The sequence below is a fragment of the Chinchilla lanigera genome, unplaced genomic scaffold (genome assembly GCF_000276665.1).
Source record: "Chinchilla lanigera isolate Chin_1 unplaced genomic scaffold, ChiLan1.0 scaffold00004, whole genome shotgun sequence".
In the NCBI taxonomy this organism is placed as follows: domain Eukaryota; kingdom Metazoa; phylum Chordata; class Mammalia; order Rodentia; family Chinchillidae; genus Chinchilla; species Chinchilla lanigera.
In genome coordinates this window covers 18,156,344-18,175,713 of record NW_004955405.1, presented here as the reverse complement: position 1 = coordinate 18,175,713, position 19,370 = coordinate 18,156,344, and the positions used below count along the sequence as shown (strand labels likewise).

At 36.5% G+C, this 19,370-nt stretch overlaps 1 protein-coding gene across 4 annotated transcripts in view; it reads right to left on the bottom strand.

The window, feature by feature from the left end:
- The window catches only part of Syt1 (synaptotagmin I), a 532,145-nt gene that overhangs the window by 196,443 nt on the left and 316,332 nt on the right, over positions 1-19,370 (bottom strand). For all 4 annotated transcript variants that reach the window (XM_005374359.2, XM_005374356.2, XM_005374358.2 and 1 more), the window contains one exon: positions 11,790-11,972. In XM_005374359.2, the coding sequence (XP_005374416.1) occupies positions 11,790-11,955 (166 nt within the window). In that variant the 5' untranslated portion in view covers positions 11,956-11,972. The remainder of the gene's footprint in view (positions 1-11,789; positions 11,973-19,370) is intronic.

Below are 19,370 nucleotides of genomic sequence, written 5' to 3'. Positions count from 1 at the left end.
GAAATGACTTATCCAAGATCACAGGCTAATAATAGTAGAGCCTGGATTTTCAACCCAGACAGATCAACTCTACATGTTCTACTAAAAACCATTTCACTTCACAGCCTCTTTTCAGAGCAAATAATGCTCCTCTGACCTGGGTTAGCTACTCAGAATTGGCCAGAATCTCTAAGACCTTACCACAGTGTCATAGCAAAAGCATTAACAATTCTGAGCCTCTGAAATCTATCAAACAATTTAAGAAATAAAAGTGTTTGGTTATGATGGTAATATTTTAAACTCCTCTTTATGAAAATAAAATTAGAATTTTACTTTAAAACATTGACCAGCATGATACAGTCAATGACAGTTTATTACCTTGCAATCCTGGCTCTTTTTAAAGTTTATGTGCACAAATATGCATGACTTTTAGATAATGACATGGAGTGTTTATCAGCCAAATATATTGTTACAAATTTCTAGTACTTCTAACCTATTATTGCTTTTTATCCTTCTTATGTGTGTGAAAACAGCTTGAAAGAGAAGACAAAAGTTTCAGGTGGTTTCAAAATTTCTCTAGGGCAACATTTTCAAGGAAGTTTCACTGGGTAAGGAAGTCTTTAAATGGACCAATATTTTCTTAATCTTAACTTCAGTTTACATAAATTCACCCAAAAGACAGACAGGGGAAGCACATGGACTCAAAAGATATAAAATTAAAATCCTTTTGTTATGATATTTTTATATATGAAAATCCAAATAAAGTAAAAGCCAAGTGCTCAAAATATAATGTTACATCACACCATTTCCCCTGGCTTCTGCTTCTAAATTCTTTTTCCAATTGATTGGAAATGGGCACAAACCCACTATAGAACAATTATTATTGTCTCAAATTGTCCAATCTGACCAGGCTTGGTGGAACAATCTATAATCCCAGAATTTGGGAAGGCAAAGCAGAAGTATCACTGCCTGTTCAAGGCCAACTACATAGTGTGATCCTGTCTCAGAAACCTCAGAACAAACAGACAAGTCCCAGTTCTTGCCAAATGAGTAGGCTCATGGGCCATGTCCACCAAATGCCAGGAGCTGTCCTTTCTTTTTGGCACACTAAAAATGGCTCAAAAGTATTCAGTATAGCCTACAGGGGGCAGTGCCAACTCTATTAAGAATTACCGCTTTAGGGGAACCAAGCTAATTTTTGTGTGTGTGTGTGTGTGTGTGTGCCTTTTTGAGACAGGGTTTCACTATGCAGCTCAGGTTGGCCTTGAACTCACTTTGCAGCCCAGGTGGGCCTCGAACTCACAGTGATCCTCCTGCCTCAGCCTCCTGAGTGCTGGGATTATAGGAGTGCGCCACCATGCGTGGCCTTTACCATAACTCTTAACACACACACAGACACACGCACAATTCACACACACATATATTCCCTGTATCTTGGATTATAATTAAACAAAAATGAAAAACTAAAGATGAGGAAGTAAACTAAACTGAGCTGTGCTTGCTGAGTGCAAGTGTGAGTCACTACCGTGTGAGGGACGGTGATCCTTATCTTTAAGTGTCTCTGCCCTAAACAGATTCCTTCAGCACTGCACTCATGATTTCTTCAGTAGTGGAAGCACGTGCTCAGAGAATAGCACTCCTCAAAACTAGCTTTTTTTTTTTTTTTTTTTTGCATAGGTGTTTCCGTTTAGTAAAGGTTAACAGTGAATAACTGCATGTGACATTTTTGCCATTGTTTTTCTGAAGTATAAGGAGAACTGCATCAACAGATCGTAGGTGAAGCTGAGAAGTGTATAAGGAGTTCATGTACACAAGGGAACAAAATCTGACGATTAGTGCTTAGGTTGTAATCAGTTATAACATGACATTCTCTCTGTGTGAAGGCAAGGAAAGAAAAGGTGGAAGCAAAGTAAATCAGTATTGGCTTTCAAGCCGGATAATGCAGCGAGAAACTCTGAATTGTATTAAACTTGTGTTCTAGGAATTCTGTCACGTTCAACAAACATCAAAAGATGAATATCAAATATCAGCCAATATCTCTATTTTTTTTTTTTTTTTTTTCTCCGTACCGGGAACTGAACTCATGACCTTGTGCTTGCCAAGCAGGCACTTTGCCGCTGAGCTAAATCCCCAGCCCATCAGCCAATATCTCCAAATAGGCACACAGAACACCAAGAGTTTCCAGTACTACTCTTATTAAGCAATGGCGGAAGTGATTTGAGTCTCTGTGGTGTTCTGAGGGTGTCTTAAAATTGGAAATTTTATTTGAACACATCCTTGCACTTACAGCATGCATCACATATAACTTATTTGGATGATTCGCCTTACTAAGCCCCAACTTTCTCATCTATAAAATGAAGATAGCAATTATTCTCATAATACAACTTTTACAAGGCTAATGGGGGTTTATCTTACAGCATGAAATCAAAGATATACATGCTAAATGATTAGTAAACACTGATGATCATCACAATACCTTGTTATTTACATGCTATGCATCACTGCACGTTCCCAAGGATTCTCTGCATGTCTTTCTTGAAGACAGAATTGAATTTTTAGCTTTTTGATATTTCTATGTTAATATCATTGACATATGACAATATTATCTTCATTCGACAGCCACATGGGGAAAACTATATTTTCTGACTGCATTTTCTTGTTGATGAAGATTTGTTTGTAGTATATTTAACCAGCTACATCATTACCAGTTGTTCAGTTTGAGCGGCTGTTGCTATAAGGTTTAATACTGATCTACCTACTTTTTTTAAGGCCACTGGTTTCAAGTTGTATTCCATGCAGCCAGCAGTTGGAGCTGCTGATATAAAGATGGTCGAAGAAGACATCTCAAACTTACAATAGTAATTCTAATTTGCTTATCCACCTTATACACTTTGGTGTTTATTAATATTTCATTTAAACAAAACTGGGGTGAAAAGCTTTGAAATTATTGCTTTCTAGATTCTAATTTCTCCGAGTATGGCACAAGCACCACCCTGCTTAGTATACTGCTCATTGTTGTAATGATATTCTATATAGCTGTTTCTAGCAGGAATTGACTTACCTCAAACAGGATGCACACCCTTCTGTTGTGTGACCCATACATTTGAATACGAGCTTTGCTCTTGGTTGTCACTCCAACATAGTGCCCAGTGTGTACCACTTTTCCTAGTGTCTTTGGCATCAAGGTACAAGGAATACAAAGGTGTATAAGAAATGGTCCTTGATCCTGAGGAACTTACTTGTCAGTGAGGAAGGTAGCCAGAAAACCCCAGATAACCAAGGCAGTGACAGATTTGAATGAAGAGCTTTTCAAAGTTAGAGGAGGACTTGCATAATTCTGCCTTGGGAAGTGAGGGGACTTCTTCTCTCGGACATATCTGAGCTTCTGTCTGGATGATAAACCTGTGTCAGCTTTACTGGGATTCCAGGGAGAGAGAAAGTCATAAGAAAAGATGACAGACTGGAAGAGGAATGCACCAGCTGTGTTTGAAAGTATTTCAGAATAAGCATTCCCAGGACTTGAGTGCAGACATTGGGGACATAGTTGAGGCAAAAAAGGATGCCAGTGAGATTTCTTACTTGAATGGCTTTGGGAATGAGATTGCTTAGGGACAGCATGTAGAATAAGAGGATCGAAAATGAGACTCTGAAAAAAAAATGAGATTCTGGAAAATAAGAACCTCTATCACTTAAGGAAATGAATAGAAATGACAGAGGAGGACCACAAAGTACGAGAGAATTTGGTGAGAAGGAAGGAAGAGCAGGAGAGGGAAGTAGAGACATAGATGTCAATGAGTTTTCAGATTATAGTGGCGAAGAGTGAGAATGATAATAACTGTCATGATCATATGTCAGGAAATACCCAGTGACTTTTTGTGGAAATGATTTCCACACTACTTGAAGCATGGAAATCAGAGCAATAGGAGTTGAATTGTTAATGGGAGTTAAAAAAATAGATGTCAGTGTATAGGTTACAAGTTTTAATAATTCTGGTAAGGATGTAAAGAAGGAAGTAGAATACTGTAGTACTTCTGAGAGGCAAAGTAAGGTTGAGGGAAGAAAGTTTTAGAGCACAAGGGAAGGAAGTTGGTGTTTACTAAACACCTATTTATATGATTTTGCTGAGCACTTTTTGATTTGTGAACCATGAGCATATAGGTGGGCTAACGGGCATGAACATGAGAATGAAAAATTACAGCCAAAAAGAAAAGGAAAATTAGAAGAGCCAATGGGATGAGGAAATATCAAGAGGGAATTCTCTAGAACAGGTCTCACTAAAGTGGGTTCAAAAAATGCAGCGCACATATATTTGGCTACAGTGTCTCTGGGATTTTCTCAGTTTAGATGCCTGACCTGAATAGAGGGCTTTTCTAAAATAAAAAGACTTGCTAAAATGACAGCTTGAGGTTAATAATAGCTAACATTTAAACAAGGCTTATCCTATGCCAGACACTTTGCTAAATAATTATACACACTGATGGTTTTGCTCAACAATTCTATGATGGGGGATTTATTTTTGTCCCCACTTTATAAGCCTGAAAGTAATACCCAGAGATATTAGCACAGCCAAAGTTATGTATGAATGGGGCTAGTATTTGAACTCATGCACTCTCTGTCCAGAGCTTGAACTTTAAAATTCCTGTGTCAAACTATTTTTCCCAAAGCATTTCTGCATGAATAACACAACTACCCTGAGCTCACTTGCTCTTACTCTGAACTGAGAGTCAGGATTTGGCTATTTGGGTCTCTGCTGCACTTAAGGAAAGATACACTGTACTTCAAGAAGCTCATGAATATCAAAACCTTAATCACAGCTATTTGGATAACATGAGTTCACGCTTTACAAACCAACCATGGCCTGAGTCATATTAAAATCAAAGTTGCAAAATAAAGAAGCATTCTGAAAAACCTTGTCTGCTTCATTTAGATAACTGTGCAGAATGAATTGAAAGATAAAAATACTCAGCATTTACCATTTCCTTTTCCTTTTTTATTTAAGCCCTGTGGTATTATGGGTGATATCATCAGGCAGTTTGGTCTAAATATGGTCCTTGCTGGACTGCGCCGATTACCGAACTAATGACATGCACACTCCTTGCCACTGTCACACCTCTCTTCTTACAAGTGGGAATTTCAAGTGACAGACGAAAGCTGTTTGCTATCAATTTTGCAAAAAACACATCTGCCAGGTAGCCAAGATTTAGTTCAGAGACCAAAATCGATTAATATTCTAATTTGCTACCTGTCATTAGTGTCACACTGTATTATGCCAAGTCAAAAGTGGCAACCTTTATATAACATGTGCTCCTAAAGGGATTTGCTTTTAGGGATATGTTTTTATTTTTGCTGAGTGTTACTTCCTGTGTATGAAGCCCATTACAAATTTCAATTACACAGGCAGTAAATATTTGATGGATTAAAATGAAAGTGTAAAATATGCCGCATTATATATTTTTAATAACACTGCACAGCTGCATTTTTCAAACTCCTGTTTATTGTATCATTTTAAGATTTTAAGTGTTTTACTTGGTTCTTCCTATCACCTCAAATAGAGTGTTAGCTGCATGATATTTTTCATAGGCATTACCCAGATCCTCTACTTTTCTTATTTAGGTTGCTGGTCAAAAGCAAATCTTCATGGAAGAGGAAACTGATTTTTCCAGATTGATCTAAAGTCCCTAATAAAGAGATATAGGAAGGAAGCAATGGCTTGGCAAGGAATACAATAAAGTTACTTAGGAGAAACAAGAGAAAGCGATTTTTGTAGGTCATCCTCTCCCAGCTGACTGTTTTCCTACCAATGAATAGAAAGGAAAAGAGAAAAGTAATAGCTGGCTGTAAGAGAGGAAGGTCAAAAAATGCAGGAATTGTCATTATAAAAATAGAAACATTTTATTATTTCAATGCGAATGACACAGTTAAGCATTGATACTTTTCTCAGTAGAGATTATTAAAGACATCCTATAATGAATACTCTAATTTGTCAGCATATTAAGGTCTCTAAGCCTAAGAGGGGTGGTTCAGAATACAAGCTAAATTGATATTCATTCATTCATTCATGAATATATACCCAGTGCCTCTTCTGTACCGGGTACCACCAGGGATATATAAAACAGATCCAAATTAATGCTCTCCTAGAACTTACATTATCTTGGAGGGGGTAAGAGAAATTTAACAGCAAGTAATAAAATATATGGTAATACAGATAGTGTTTAGTAACATGGGGAGGAATACAGCAAAGGTTCGGAACAGGAAATACTGCAAAGAATGGGTGAAATGAAAGGGGTTGAAAGTTTAAATAGCATAGTTGGACAAGTCCTAAGTAAGCAGCCAGTGAACGAGCTATGCTGATAGTGGGGAACATTCCACCCGGTGGTTGTAACCTTTGCCAAGGGTCTCACATTGTGTCCTTATTCAGAGATGTTGTAAATATGGTGGGAAATGCATTTGACCTGATATTATTCCCTACTTTCTTCACTGTCCTGTACCACATTTCTCTTAATGCAAATGCTTTGATAAAATATTCTTTAAGTGAGACTTTGTACCAATGATTTATGCATTTGGTTTCTACTTGGTAATTACAATCTCAAAGTTATATCAGAAGTACTTGGAGTTTGTACATCAGTCTGTTAGTTCAGCAGTAGACCAAAGAAGGGAGCTGAAATCCTGTTTTCTCCCAAGGCTTGATCTATTGGACCATCTCTATCTCTAACGTGCTATGGGTTTTCCTGCTGAGAATGATTACTGACAACTGTGCTATGAGTGTGTCTCAGATTAACCTGAATTTGTTAACAGAGAGGACAAGTTAACAAGTTTCTAATTACTGAGGCATAAGAAGTTGATTCCTCATATGTTTCATTTAGTTTTTGAGTGTCCTTGTAGCATAATTCTTTTATAAATTTCAAAAATCTCCCACCTGGACTACTGCAACAGCTTGCACTGTCTTCTGTCCTTACCCCTCTGGAAGCCACATCCAATATTGTAAAGTTTTAAGTCAGATCCAAGAACACCTCCGTTCAAAAGTTCTTTAAGATGCACTTTAATTTCCACGATAAAATCCAGAGTCCTTAAAACAGTGCACAAGCCTTCATATCATGACTTCTGCTACAGACACATTTATATTCTGCTGCTTTGTACCTTGCTGACTGTATTTAAGGCACATTGGGCTGCTTGATATTTCGGCAGACTTTTGCCTAAGGGCTTTGCCAGATTTGATCATAGTTCCCTCCTTCACTTTCAGGTTATTTAAATGAAGAAACCAGTGCTGATAACCTCAAAGGTAACAATCCTTTAACTTTTACCCCTTCTGTATCCCATTTACTTTATTATATTTTTTCTATACATTATTTATTGTCATGATGTATTATATATATTTGCCTCTTTATTACTCTTTCCTACCTATGAGAATATAAACTCAAAACTTTGCTTCCAGGGCTTGAAAAATGGTAGAATGTGTTCAGACTTGACAAAAAGACAAACTTGTTTAAGATTCAAATTAAATGTTGTTAGTATTTGGGTAAAGCAAAAGGGCAGAATAAGAATCTCTAAACTGTCCACCTGTAGAAATATCAATTTGAGCAACTATCCATAGATGAAAATATCTGCACAACAGCCAAGAGAACTGTGGGAAAGGTCTTAGTACCTTTTGCAGTTGCAGCACAGGAAGATAAGACACACTGAAACAGACAGGAAGGACAGTCGCACATCATTCCTTTCCCCATTCCAGGCTCCACAGTGTGGAGAGAGAGGGACTGTCTTCCTGTGGGAAAGAGAGCTCAGGACTTTGACTTGGAATCCATTAGAGCAAGAGCCAGCACTGGGCAGACTTCTGAGGCCCTGTCTTCTAGAACACTAGAGACTGAGGCTTTTCGTCCTGTCTTAGCACCAGGATGGACTGTGCAGTCTCAAGCTTCAGATCTGCACAGCAGACTTAATCTCTGATATGCACTACTGCCTGGCGGATGTTAATGGCTCTGAGATGGGGCCTCCTTCCATAATCCCTGGATGTCAGGGCCAGAGTCTCATGTCTTAGTGGGCCCCTGGCTTCTGGCAGGAATGCATTAGTCCCAGCTGCTCTGTGCTTCTGGCAAGGACCCCTGAGGTAGTGCCCCAGGATGCCCCTGTACCTTGACAGCCACATTTGCCTTCGGTTTCTAGCATGCCCCAGTACCATGCCCGCTGCAGTGGGCCCTAGGCTTCTATAACACTGCGATAGCCACGAGTATCCCAGCACGGAACCTGGCATAGAACTTTGCCAGACAAAGCAGTTTGTGAAGATTAAAATAAATATCTTTCATTTTAAACACGGATGTAGATTTACAAGCACAAAGATCAGAACAACTAAGGAAAGATGACCTGAATTCTGTGAAATATTCAGAGATGAACTAATAACCCACAAACTCTTAAAAAAATTGAACAGGAAGAAATACTTCTGAACTCAGGAGGAATACTTCTGAACTTTCATGAGGCCAGTATTACCCTGATACCAAAACCAAGCAAAGACCCTACAAAAAAAGAATATTACAGGAGAAGGGTCCCTGATGAACATAGATGCAGCATTCTTTAAGACAGTAGTAGCAAACCAAGTGCAATAGCTGTTATGTTTTAGATCTGGAGGGTCATGTTCCAAGGTGGGGTTTTCGGAAGGTGATTGGGTCATGGGGGTGCTATGAGAAATGTAGATAAGAGGTGAGGCCTCAGCAGAGGTGGGTACCTGGGGGCACAGCCTGTAAGGATATATCTCCCTCTTGTTCCCTCCCTTCTCTCTCCACTTCCGGCCCCCATGATGTGAGCAGCTTTCCTCTGCTACGCTCTTCTATCTTGCTCCTTTTCCTTTGGACCTGGCTGACTGTGCTTGGGCTCAGACTTCTGAAACTGTGAGCCCAAATAAACCTCCCTTCCTCTAAATTGTGGGTGTTGGGTATTGTGTCTTAGTAATGGGAAACTAGGTAAGACAGATCTTAGTACTGGAAAAAGAGGTTGTTGCTATGACTGCCTGACCGTGTGATTCAGAAACCTTTGGAACTGCCTCATGGGGAAAATTTAGGAAGATTTGGAGGTGCTGGCCAGAGAAGCCCCAGAAAGCTATGAGCTGAGATTGAGGGGTCATGCTGGTCAGAGTTTAGGAGACCAAAATCCCGATAGAGATGCAACTAGTAAAAACCAGGCTCAAGAGGTTTTGGTTGGGACCAAGGACTCCATTGGTAGTGAGACTTGAGACCATGTGTATTGCACTCTGGCAGAAAATGTGTCTACATGTTGCTCATGCCCTGAGACTTTGTGGGAGACTGAGATTTAGGGTAGTAGACTAATTAATCTGGAGAAAGAAATTTCAAAGCAGTTCAACATTCAGGCTATGGCATAAGTTTTACTACTGGCTTTTAGCCAGAATTGCAGTGAAAAACAGGAAGAAAAAGCCCATTTGAAAAGTTTTCAATTTGGGGGAGAAAGCAAGTCAAAGAGAAAGTAAATAAGTAGTAAAGGAAGTTTTCCGTATGGTAAAATGGGATTAATTCCAGGGGTATAAGGATGGTTCAACATACATAAAACAATAAATATGATATATTAACAAAATGAAGGACACAATGGTATGATTTTTTCAGTAGTTGGAGAGAAAGCATTTTACAGAACTGAACATCCTTTCAGAATAAACAAGTGTTCAAAATTAGAGGTAGAAAGAAACTACCTTAACAGAATAAAGGTTCATATGACAAACACATGGTTAACATTATACTCAGCAGGGAGTTTTCCTCTGGGGTCCAGAAAGAAAGAATGCCTGTTCTTGATACTTGTATTCCCTATTGTAATGGATTTCCTACAAAAATGTAACAAGGAAAAGAAAAGCCATCCACAGTGGAAGGGAAGAAATAAAATATTTCCCACTCTGCATATGGCATGATCATATATAGGGCCCTAAATACTCCCATAACAAAACCGATAAATGAACTTGGTAAAGTAACATGACACAAAATCAATATACAAAATCGGTAATGGTTCTACATACAACATGAAAAGGAAATCAAGAAACCGATTTCCTTTGCACTATCTACAAAAAAAAAAAAGCATTTCAGAATAAATTTAATCAAGGAAGTGAAATCTCCACACTAGAATTGAGGAAATGTAAATTAAAACCGCAATGAGATATCACTAATTATCAAAAGGACACCAAGTGCTGGCGAGGATGTGGACAAAGGTCAGTCCTTGTAAGCCATTGGTCAGAATGTAAATTAGTACATTCATTATGGAAAACAGGATGGATGTTCTTCAAACAGTTAAAAAGATAACCATCGTATGATCCCGCAGTCCTACTCCTGGGCATACAACCAAAGGAAATGAAATCAGTACATTGAAAACATACGTTATCACTTCCGTGTTTATTGCTGCACTGTTCACAATGGCCAAGATATGGAAACAGCTTTAATTTCCATCAGTGGATCAGTGGATAAAAATATAACATATGTATATATGCAATGAAATATCATTCATTCAGCAAAGAAGGTTATTGTGTCATTTGCAGCAAAATTGTTGGATTTAGAGATGACATTAAGTGACATAAAACAGGCACAGAAAGAAGAAATATTGCATAACCTTATTCATATATGCAATCTAAAATAGCTGATTCCATAGAGTGGAGATACCAGAGGCTGGGGAGAGTACAGGCAGAGGAGAGTTGGACAGATGTTGACCAATGGGTACTAAGTTATAGTGAGAAAGAAGCAATTAGTTGTGCTGTATTAGTTTATAGTAGGGAGACTATAGAATGCTATAGCACATTAACGTACTTTACATTTCAAAGAGAAAGAAGAAAAGATGTTGAGTTTTCACCATAAAGAAATGATAAATATTTGAGGGGATAGATATGTTTAACCTGATGCTAAATCATGCAGTGTACACATGTGTCATATCACTTCCTAGTATCCCATTAATATGTTTTTTTATGTATTAGTTAAAAATAAACTTAGTCAAATGAGGAAAAAGTTGATCTCATAGAAGATGAGTATAAAATGTGGCCACCTGGGGTTGGAGATCTTGAAAAGCAGATTGGGGAGTTGTGTGAAGGATGCAAGATTTCAGTTAGAAAGAGTTAAGTTCAAGAGCTACATTGCAACATGGTAAGTGCGCTTGATATCATATTATAGTCTTAAAAATGCTGAGCATGAATACAAAGTGTTTTTCAGGACAAAATAACTATGTAAAGTGTTACATATGTTAATTAGCCAGATTTAGTCAATTCAACATGTATATCGGAACATCATATTATACACAGTAAATACAGTTTTATCTGTCAATATAAAAACATAGTTAAGAATGAAATGCCAGTAGTTGGACTTAATGTACATTTATAAAAGTAAAATTAAGTGCAGATTCAGTTTTTCCTGGATGACAAAAAAGAAAACTTCAAAATTGGACAAAAGATTTTAAAACATCGAGAAACAGATAAAGAAAACCAAACTTAAAATACCAGGAAAGCAAATATTAGCTCTATTGGAGATTAAATTTTACAGTGGAATAGTTTCATAAATGTAAATCCAAAACATACATAGCAAAACCTATAGGCATTAGTATTCTTGAGAGGAATAGACATAAAAGAACTTATCTACATTAAATACAGCACATAGAATTTTTAAAATAAACTGGATTGTCACCCAAGACAAAGGGAATATTCAATTTCCAAGACTATTTGGTGTTATTGTTGGAATATTTCCAGGAAGTATTACCATTAAGAATGCTGAGTCTTGCTTTTTCTGCCCATTGAATAAAGTGACTTTTAACTTTGTATTTTCACTCAAGTGATGATACAGGATACTCACATGGAATTTTATGCAGCTCATTCATAAACTTCTCCTTCAGTTTAGAAAAGGCGTCTTCCTTCCCTTCCCCAGGACTGGCCGGCTCTGTGGCGTTATGTGGCAGAACGGTGGCAACAGTGGTGGCTGGAGGGGCTGCCAGCGCCTCATGGTGACTCTCGCTCACCATTTTAGGTTCAGGGGAAACTGAAGGAAGGAGAGGAAGCAAAGAAAAAACAATTCAAAATGGCTCACCTGATCCTATATCAAAGGTGTACCAGAGATAAAGACACAGCAGCAGTTGCACCTGGGTAAATAGTCTATCATTAGCATATTACTTTATGTTGGTTCATGAAACATTAATAAGACCACAGAGAGTGGAGCGTTCTTTCCCAGAAGGTAAAACCACATATAATTACTGAACCTCTCCCGATGATTCTCTCCCAATGACACTGTGTCAACTGTCAAATCTATGAGTTATTTGTACAGCCCACTATTGTTTTGCTATGTAGATTTAACTTCTAACCCATATCTCATTGAAATGAATATGAAACAATTATTGACAATACACAGATTTTATACTCTTTAACATTTTGTATTTTCTAAAAAACAAACGTGACACAGTTGTTTTGGAAATGTTGATAAATGCTAGCATGAATTCAAGATGTTAGTGACTTTTAAAATAGCTGTAAATAATAGCATTAAAACATTGATAGTGCATCATGACATTACCCAAAAATCGATTCTTGAATCTCATCTATTATTGGTAAGTTTTCCTCCCAGTTATTTTTTTGACATGTACTATAAACAGTAATCTTATCAATAATTCACTTGTTTTGAGGAGTGTTGTTTGTTTGGTCACAGAAAACGTGGTGAATTGACTACTTATATCAAGACACTGATAATGTAACATGACTTGTCTGTTTAATTATTTTAATTTACTTAAATTGATTGTTATTGAATAAATTTATTAAATTAAGTTACTCAATTATTTCAAATATGTGTTTGCTTTCAAAATACTAAAAAAAAAAATCCTAAGAAACTCAATGAAAACATCTTAGCTTTGAATTCCAAAGACATCAGTTCTAGTCCTTTCCACTGACTACATGAATTTTGACAAGACATTTGACCTCCAAATCTATTTACTTTCTGAAATATAAAGAACTGAGCCCTGCCCTTCCTAGATTATTTTTAGTGTACCACATGCCAAGTGATAGATCAATGTAAGGAAAGCATCATAAAGGAGTAAAAGAATATTCATATTTGGAGTCCAAATATATTTCGGATTATATAGCCTATTGTATTATTTAAGGTTTCAGCCTATGTTGATGAGAAAGTGGACATGATTTTGGGCAGAAATAGAGAAAATAAACAGCCCTGAGCAGGAGCAACTTCACAGTCCCAATGAGAAAATCAGTGGGTGGGTGAAGACATTTTGATTTTCGTACAAATGACGATAACCAGCAAACATGTCCAAAATGAGAAGTGCAGAGTGAAACAACACTGAGGTTCTATCTTACTCTATAAAAATTGGCTACCCTTGATAAAGTAATGTCAAATGCTGGCAGAGCTGTGGAGTGGGGGATAGGAACCCTACTACATTATAGATGGGAATGTAAAGTTATACAACAATTATGGTAATCAGTATGGGTATCCCTTAGAAAATGAAACCTAGAAATTCCATTCAATCCAATTATGCCCCTTCCATGTATATTCCTGAAAGAATTAATTACAACATAGTACAGTGATACACGTGCACCCATGTTTATAGCACCACAATTCATAATAGCTAAATCTTGGAAGCAACCTATATGTCCATTAACAGATGATTAGGTAAAAAAATTGCGGTATTTATACACAGTGGAGTACTACTCTGTCATAAAGAAGGATACACTTGAGTCATTTGTAGGAAAATAGATTCACCTTGAGATGACAATGTTAAGTGAAATAAATCAGACCCACAAGATTAAATATTGCATGGCTTCTCTTATATGGGAAACCCAAAATATAAATAAAGACCAAAATAAAAGACAGATAATAAGAAGTAGGGAGACAGAACTTTTGCAAAAATGATCAAGAGACAGATCAGAGGAGGAAGAAGGGGAGAGCAAGGGGATAAAAAAAATGAAGGTGTGTTATGTACATACATGCACCAGCTCTCCACAAGGCACATAATTATCATGTCCTTTATGGAATAGAAACTTCTTGATAATTATGCATACTTATACATTTAGTAAGAATATAGCTGAAGGTAAAATAAACTTGCATGCATGGGGTTATGAAAATCTTAAAATCTAGACATTTTGGATCTCCCTTTCTTCCTTTCTTCCTTTCTTCACTTTCTTTTTTTATTTTGAGACAGGGTCTCACTCTATAGTTCAGACTGGCCCCAAACTCACTATAATGTTAATTGTTAATACAGGCTGGCTTCAAACTTGAGGCGATCCTCTTGCCTCAGCCTCATGAATGCTGGGATTACAGGCATGTGCTACCACATATAGCTGGAAGATGAACATTTCTGAGGTTAACATATAGGCACAGATAATCATTTTTATTGTTAACTAATTATTTCTCCTTTTAAACCTTTTATTTTCCACCAATATTTACTAATATAATCCTAAAGGTAGACTCACAAAGATACAGGTTCGGATTGTCTCTTCTTTGCAGTTACTTCATTTGCCAAATGAGCATATTCTGACAAAATACTTAAGTTTTTATATGAATGTGAAATGAGATAACCCATACAAAGAATTTAGCAGTGCATCTGGTGTTTGGCATATAGATTTGTTCTACTGATTGATTGAATGATTGTTTCTTCCATCCATCCATCCATCCATCCATCCATCCATCTATCCATCCATCCAACCATCCAATGAACCATCCATCCAATGAACCATCCATCCATCCATCCATCCATCCAACCATCCATCATCTCTAACAATACTGGGCAGCCCAGATTTTTTCCAGAATGTAGACATGTAGAAGCTTTTCCTAAGTCTATTTAGCTTAGGAACCTATCTCCCTGCAAATATTTGAAGTCTTGCTTGCCTTGCTGGCACAATTTAGATGGAATTATTGACACTGATTATGTCATAACTTTTCTATTTCATGTGAATCAGCAGAATAATATGATATGCATGGAACATTAATATATATATAGATATTCAAAAAGTCAGTTTGTTTCTCTGCTGTGAGGATCATCATTTATGATATGCTTTATTACATACCTTGCAGGATAGCTAAGGGTATTTGAATAATTCCTCTGGTTTACTCTGGGATTTAAAGGAAGTGATTGGGGTAAATTAAAAAACTTAATATTATAGTGCTACTGTTAAATTAAAAGCATATTGTCTATTTTTCTGCTTAATTCTGGCACAGTTCTAGAAGTGGGGTGCTGTTGCTTGTAACTCATATTGACAAGTAGTTTTCTTTAAGTGGCACTTGTTAAGTATTTTTTTGTATTACTCTAACTTATGGAATATAATTTTTTTATATATGACTGGAGTGATACACAATGATAGGAACAAGGAGATTTTGCTAAACACAGTGTACATTTACAAAATGTGCTTGTAATTTATTCAGGGTTTTTTTTTTTGAAGGAGAAAAAAATGTTTCTATAATTAACAGAAACAATCTTCCAAAGTATCCTTGGAAGATATTCAACAAAATCAGAAAAGCTGTAAACTTTTAACTCTTATCAGCCAAGATCGTCTCTACCAATTATGACTTTTAAAAAAATCAAGAGGAGACTACAGTAAAAGCATACAAGGCTCTTGTTATTTAGTTCAAACAATTATAAAAATTTTAAAGGTCATAAAATATAAAAACATAAGTATTTCCTTTTGTGAATGGGAAGATTAACTGATTATTCAATCCTGGCTAATGTGACAACTTTACATTCTTTTGCATAGTTTAGTGCAGGTGGTATTGTTTGCCTGTTGAGAAAAAATATATTCTACTCTAGTAGAGCATATTGAGAAAATAATAGCTAAACATTCTTGCATGCTTGCTATGTGATTTAGACATATTATTAAAGCATAGAGTTTTCATACTATTTCCATGAGATAGGTATAATTATTACCCAATTCATTGGTGAGAAAACTAAGGCCCAGGGAGTTTATGCAATGGGTTTAAAGTCATACAGTAGTAATTAGTGGAATTCAGATTGAAACCAAGGTGTCTTAGCCACTGTAGTATTACAGGACTTACACACAATGAAACAAGTATCTGCTACATTTTGGGGAAGGAATTTTGAATACAGCACCTAGTAAGAAGAACGTTTTATAATGTCATCCAGGACATCCACTCTTTCTGCCTGTATGTTATGGACTGAGGGAAACTTTCATATAAAAGCACTGGCCATTTCAATACATGAAAAAACTGGCATAATCCTCTCTACTCTTCTTTTTCACTAGAACAGTCTAGATTTACCCCAAAATCATGTACATTAGTTTCACAATCCAGTAATGGTCTGAGACTTGAAAGCAGAAAAAGCACTTTAATGAGGGAATGGTAGGATACAACAGCACTAAGTGGGGCTAATAATAACTAAATCTATCATTTATTAGCCATTTATTGTGTGAAAATATTATCACCAATAGTTAAGCATAATATGTATAATCCCCCATATAACCCCAAAGAGTAATTTGATTTTATTTTGCAGAAGAAAATAAAATGTGACTGTCCTAGTTAAATGATTTGCCCTATACAGATTTTGTCTGATCCAAGGCTCCTTCCGTAAGTCTACTATAATAATACCATTTAAATACTATCAAAAATTAAATTAGCATGGATGAAGTATTTATGATTTCCTTTTGAAGCTATTTACCAGTAAATAGAAAACATAAGCTATTTTACTAACATCTTACTAACAAGACTTATGTTGTTTGATTTTAGACATAAAATTGTTTAGTGTGTTAAAGTGTTACCCAGCATCCTGGAATACACCAAAAGAATGTTATTAGATAGGAAATTAAATTCTCTTCTAAGCAAAGTTCAGCACAAAGGGTGTAAACAAGCAATTTTAAAGAAAGAAATACAAATCTCTCTCCCTGTTCACAAAAGCTAAAAAATAATAAAAGTGTTTCATCTCACAAATTATCAAAAAACTGAAAATCAAAAGCAATGTACCATGCATTCAATTAAAAATATGGCAAAATATAGGTGGTGAAAGTGGAGGGAATGAGTTATTGGACAATTAAGTAATAGAATATATTTGAAAAAATACTTTATAGATTCCAAAGTAACAGAACATATCAAAATGTTTGGAATGATTCATTCATATTCTAGGAATTCTTGACAAAGAATTATAAATAGATGTACAAACAATTTAATACGAACATCTTAAAAGTAGCTTTATAATATTAATGATATCAGAAATTAACAGGGGCACTTCTACTTATGATAATATATAAAATGGTGCTATTAAAATTATCTTAAATGTGAATATCTACAAACAGTGAAACTATGGATAGTATTAGATGAACAATATAAATTATTCAATTTCTCTAGATAAAACTTTTGTAGAAAAAAATCTGGAAGGATGCATTTGATAATGTTGAGACTGTGATAGAATATTTGCTTTGCTCTCTATACACTGAAAACCTGTAACATTGTTTTGCTTTTAAGAAAAATTGATTTTGGAAAAGAAATTTAATTCCTAATGCTAGATTAAAGCACTTTAAAACATAACTAAGAAGCTAAATCTCAAGAATATATGATGCAACCAGGTATTTAGCAAATATACAAAATGGCTATTGTTTAAAATTCAACACTGACAAATATTCAGGTATTACAAAGACTACTACTTTGTGGTATAAAAATGAGGACAATCAGGACTTTGTTGCCATGACAACTTCCCGCTGTTCCCTTATATTTATTTTGCTTAGTAGGACTTTAATTATGTCTATCTCTAAATCTGCAAATTGATATAGATTTCTCAGATAATATACTGAGATAATCTATCATAGTGCATAAATGTAATTATTTTTAGAGAAAGTACTACTTCCATCTCTAGTTATATAGTGTATTTTGTAATAGCATGCAAAATTAAAGAGCAAATGGAAGAAGGTGAAAAATATTGAAAAACCATATGACTAAAACAAAAAGTAATATAATGCAAATTTGAAAGTTTAAAAATTCTAGACTGAATGTAACTGCTTGAACAATTATTAAATACAGTCTGGGAGCTATTATGGAATATGCAGTTAGACTGTATTGGGTAGTGGGGAATAGAATGTAGTGATTTTATTTCCTCAAAGTGTCCTCTGTCCTATCAGAGTGTAAGTGGAAACCGTAGTGGATGACATATGCATCCTTGGTCTAACACCCTCAGGCTCAAGAATGAGGTCTTTAGCACAGCGGAGGATCCCTCCGAAAGAACTGCCCCTGGCCAAGAGGAACTGCCTTGCCATAGCTTAAAATCCCTTCTCCAGGGACAGCTCTTACCGAAAGAGTGGTTGATGCTGGTACAGAGACCCCTCCTTGGTCCAGGTTAGTTCCTGTCTGAAGGGCCCATAGATGAGCTAAAGTTCTTGTTTTTCAAGGACTGCATTTCAATGAGGCAGTCATCTCCTTTTGAGAAGCCTGCTTCTTTCCGCCCTTACATGGAACATAGTCCCTAGGAAACTATCTCAGACTCAAAAAGAGTTCCTGGGGAATCTGACCTATAACACCCATTCTGAAAGATGTTAGAAAAATAAAAAAGGACTACAGTCAACACTTTCATTTAAATTCTTTCCAGGCCAAAGGATCCTTAGGCAGTAAGTGAAGTCTAGCAGCATATCAAAATCGTGCACAAGTTTGCAGATGTTTGAATGTCAGGCTAGAAGTATATCTTTTCTGCAGTTCAAACAGATGAATTCTCTTGAGGGAAGCAAGCGGGAAGCAAGAGATTACACATCCCTGTCAAGCCTGAGGAAGGCTGGCCCGTGATGGCAGTTCCAATGAAGGGCTACAGATGAAAGGTTGTTTTTTAGACCTTGGAGCAACTGGAAGCACAGCAGGTAGCCTGGCCTAAAACACGCACGTGCACCTGGATTCTTTTGCTTTTATTCAAAATAAGTCCAGTGAGTCCCAGATTTTACCCATGTATCAAGTTGTGAAAAAATCCTCAGAACTACAAGGAGAATTTTGCTTTAGAGTATATTTTCCAGGAAGTATTTCTCATAAGCACTTTTGCAAATTGAATGCAAGTGGCCTTTCTTAGCATCACTTTGTAAACAGGACCAATATTCTTCCCAAACCACTTGAATCTCATGCTACAAACACTGAGGAGGTTGGCAGGTTGCCGTGGTGAAGGTGTCTTTGGAGAATGTGGTGAGAGGAAATATTGTGTGCGTGCCAGCCACTTTCCTAAGAACCCCCTTTAAACCACACTGTACTCCTCCAGCTTCCAGCTCGATGGAAGGGTTTATGTCCTCTGCTTCCCTCCTGCAGACGCGTCTCTCTGCAGCCTCCTACAGCCATATCATTATGCTTCTCTTGTCTCCTTTCCCTGCTCCAATCAAAATTCTCCCGTAGGGATCCTCGTAATCTTAGCTTCTCTCCCTCTTTCTCAGTCACTCTCTCTTTTTCATTTCTTTCCTTTCTTTTTTTTTTTTTTTT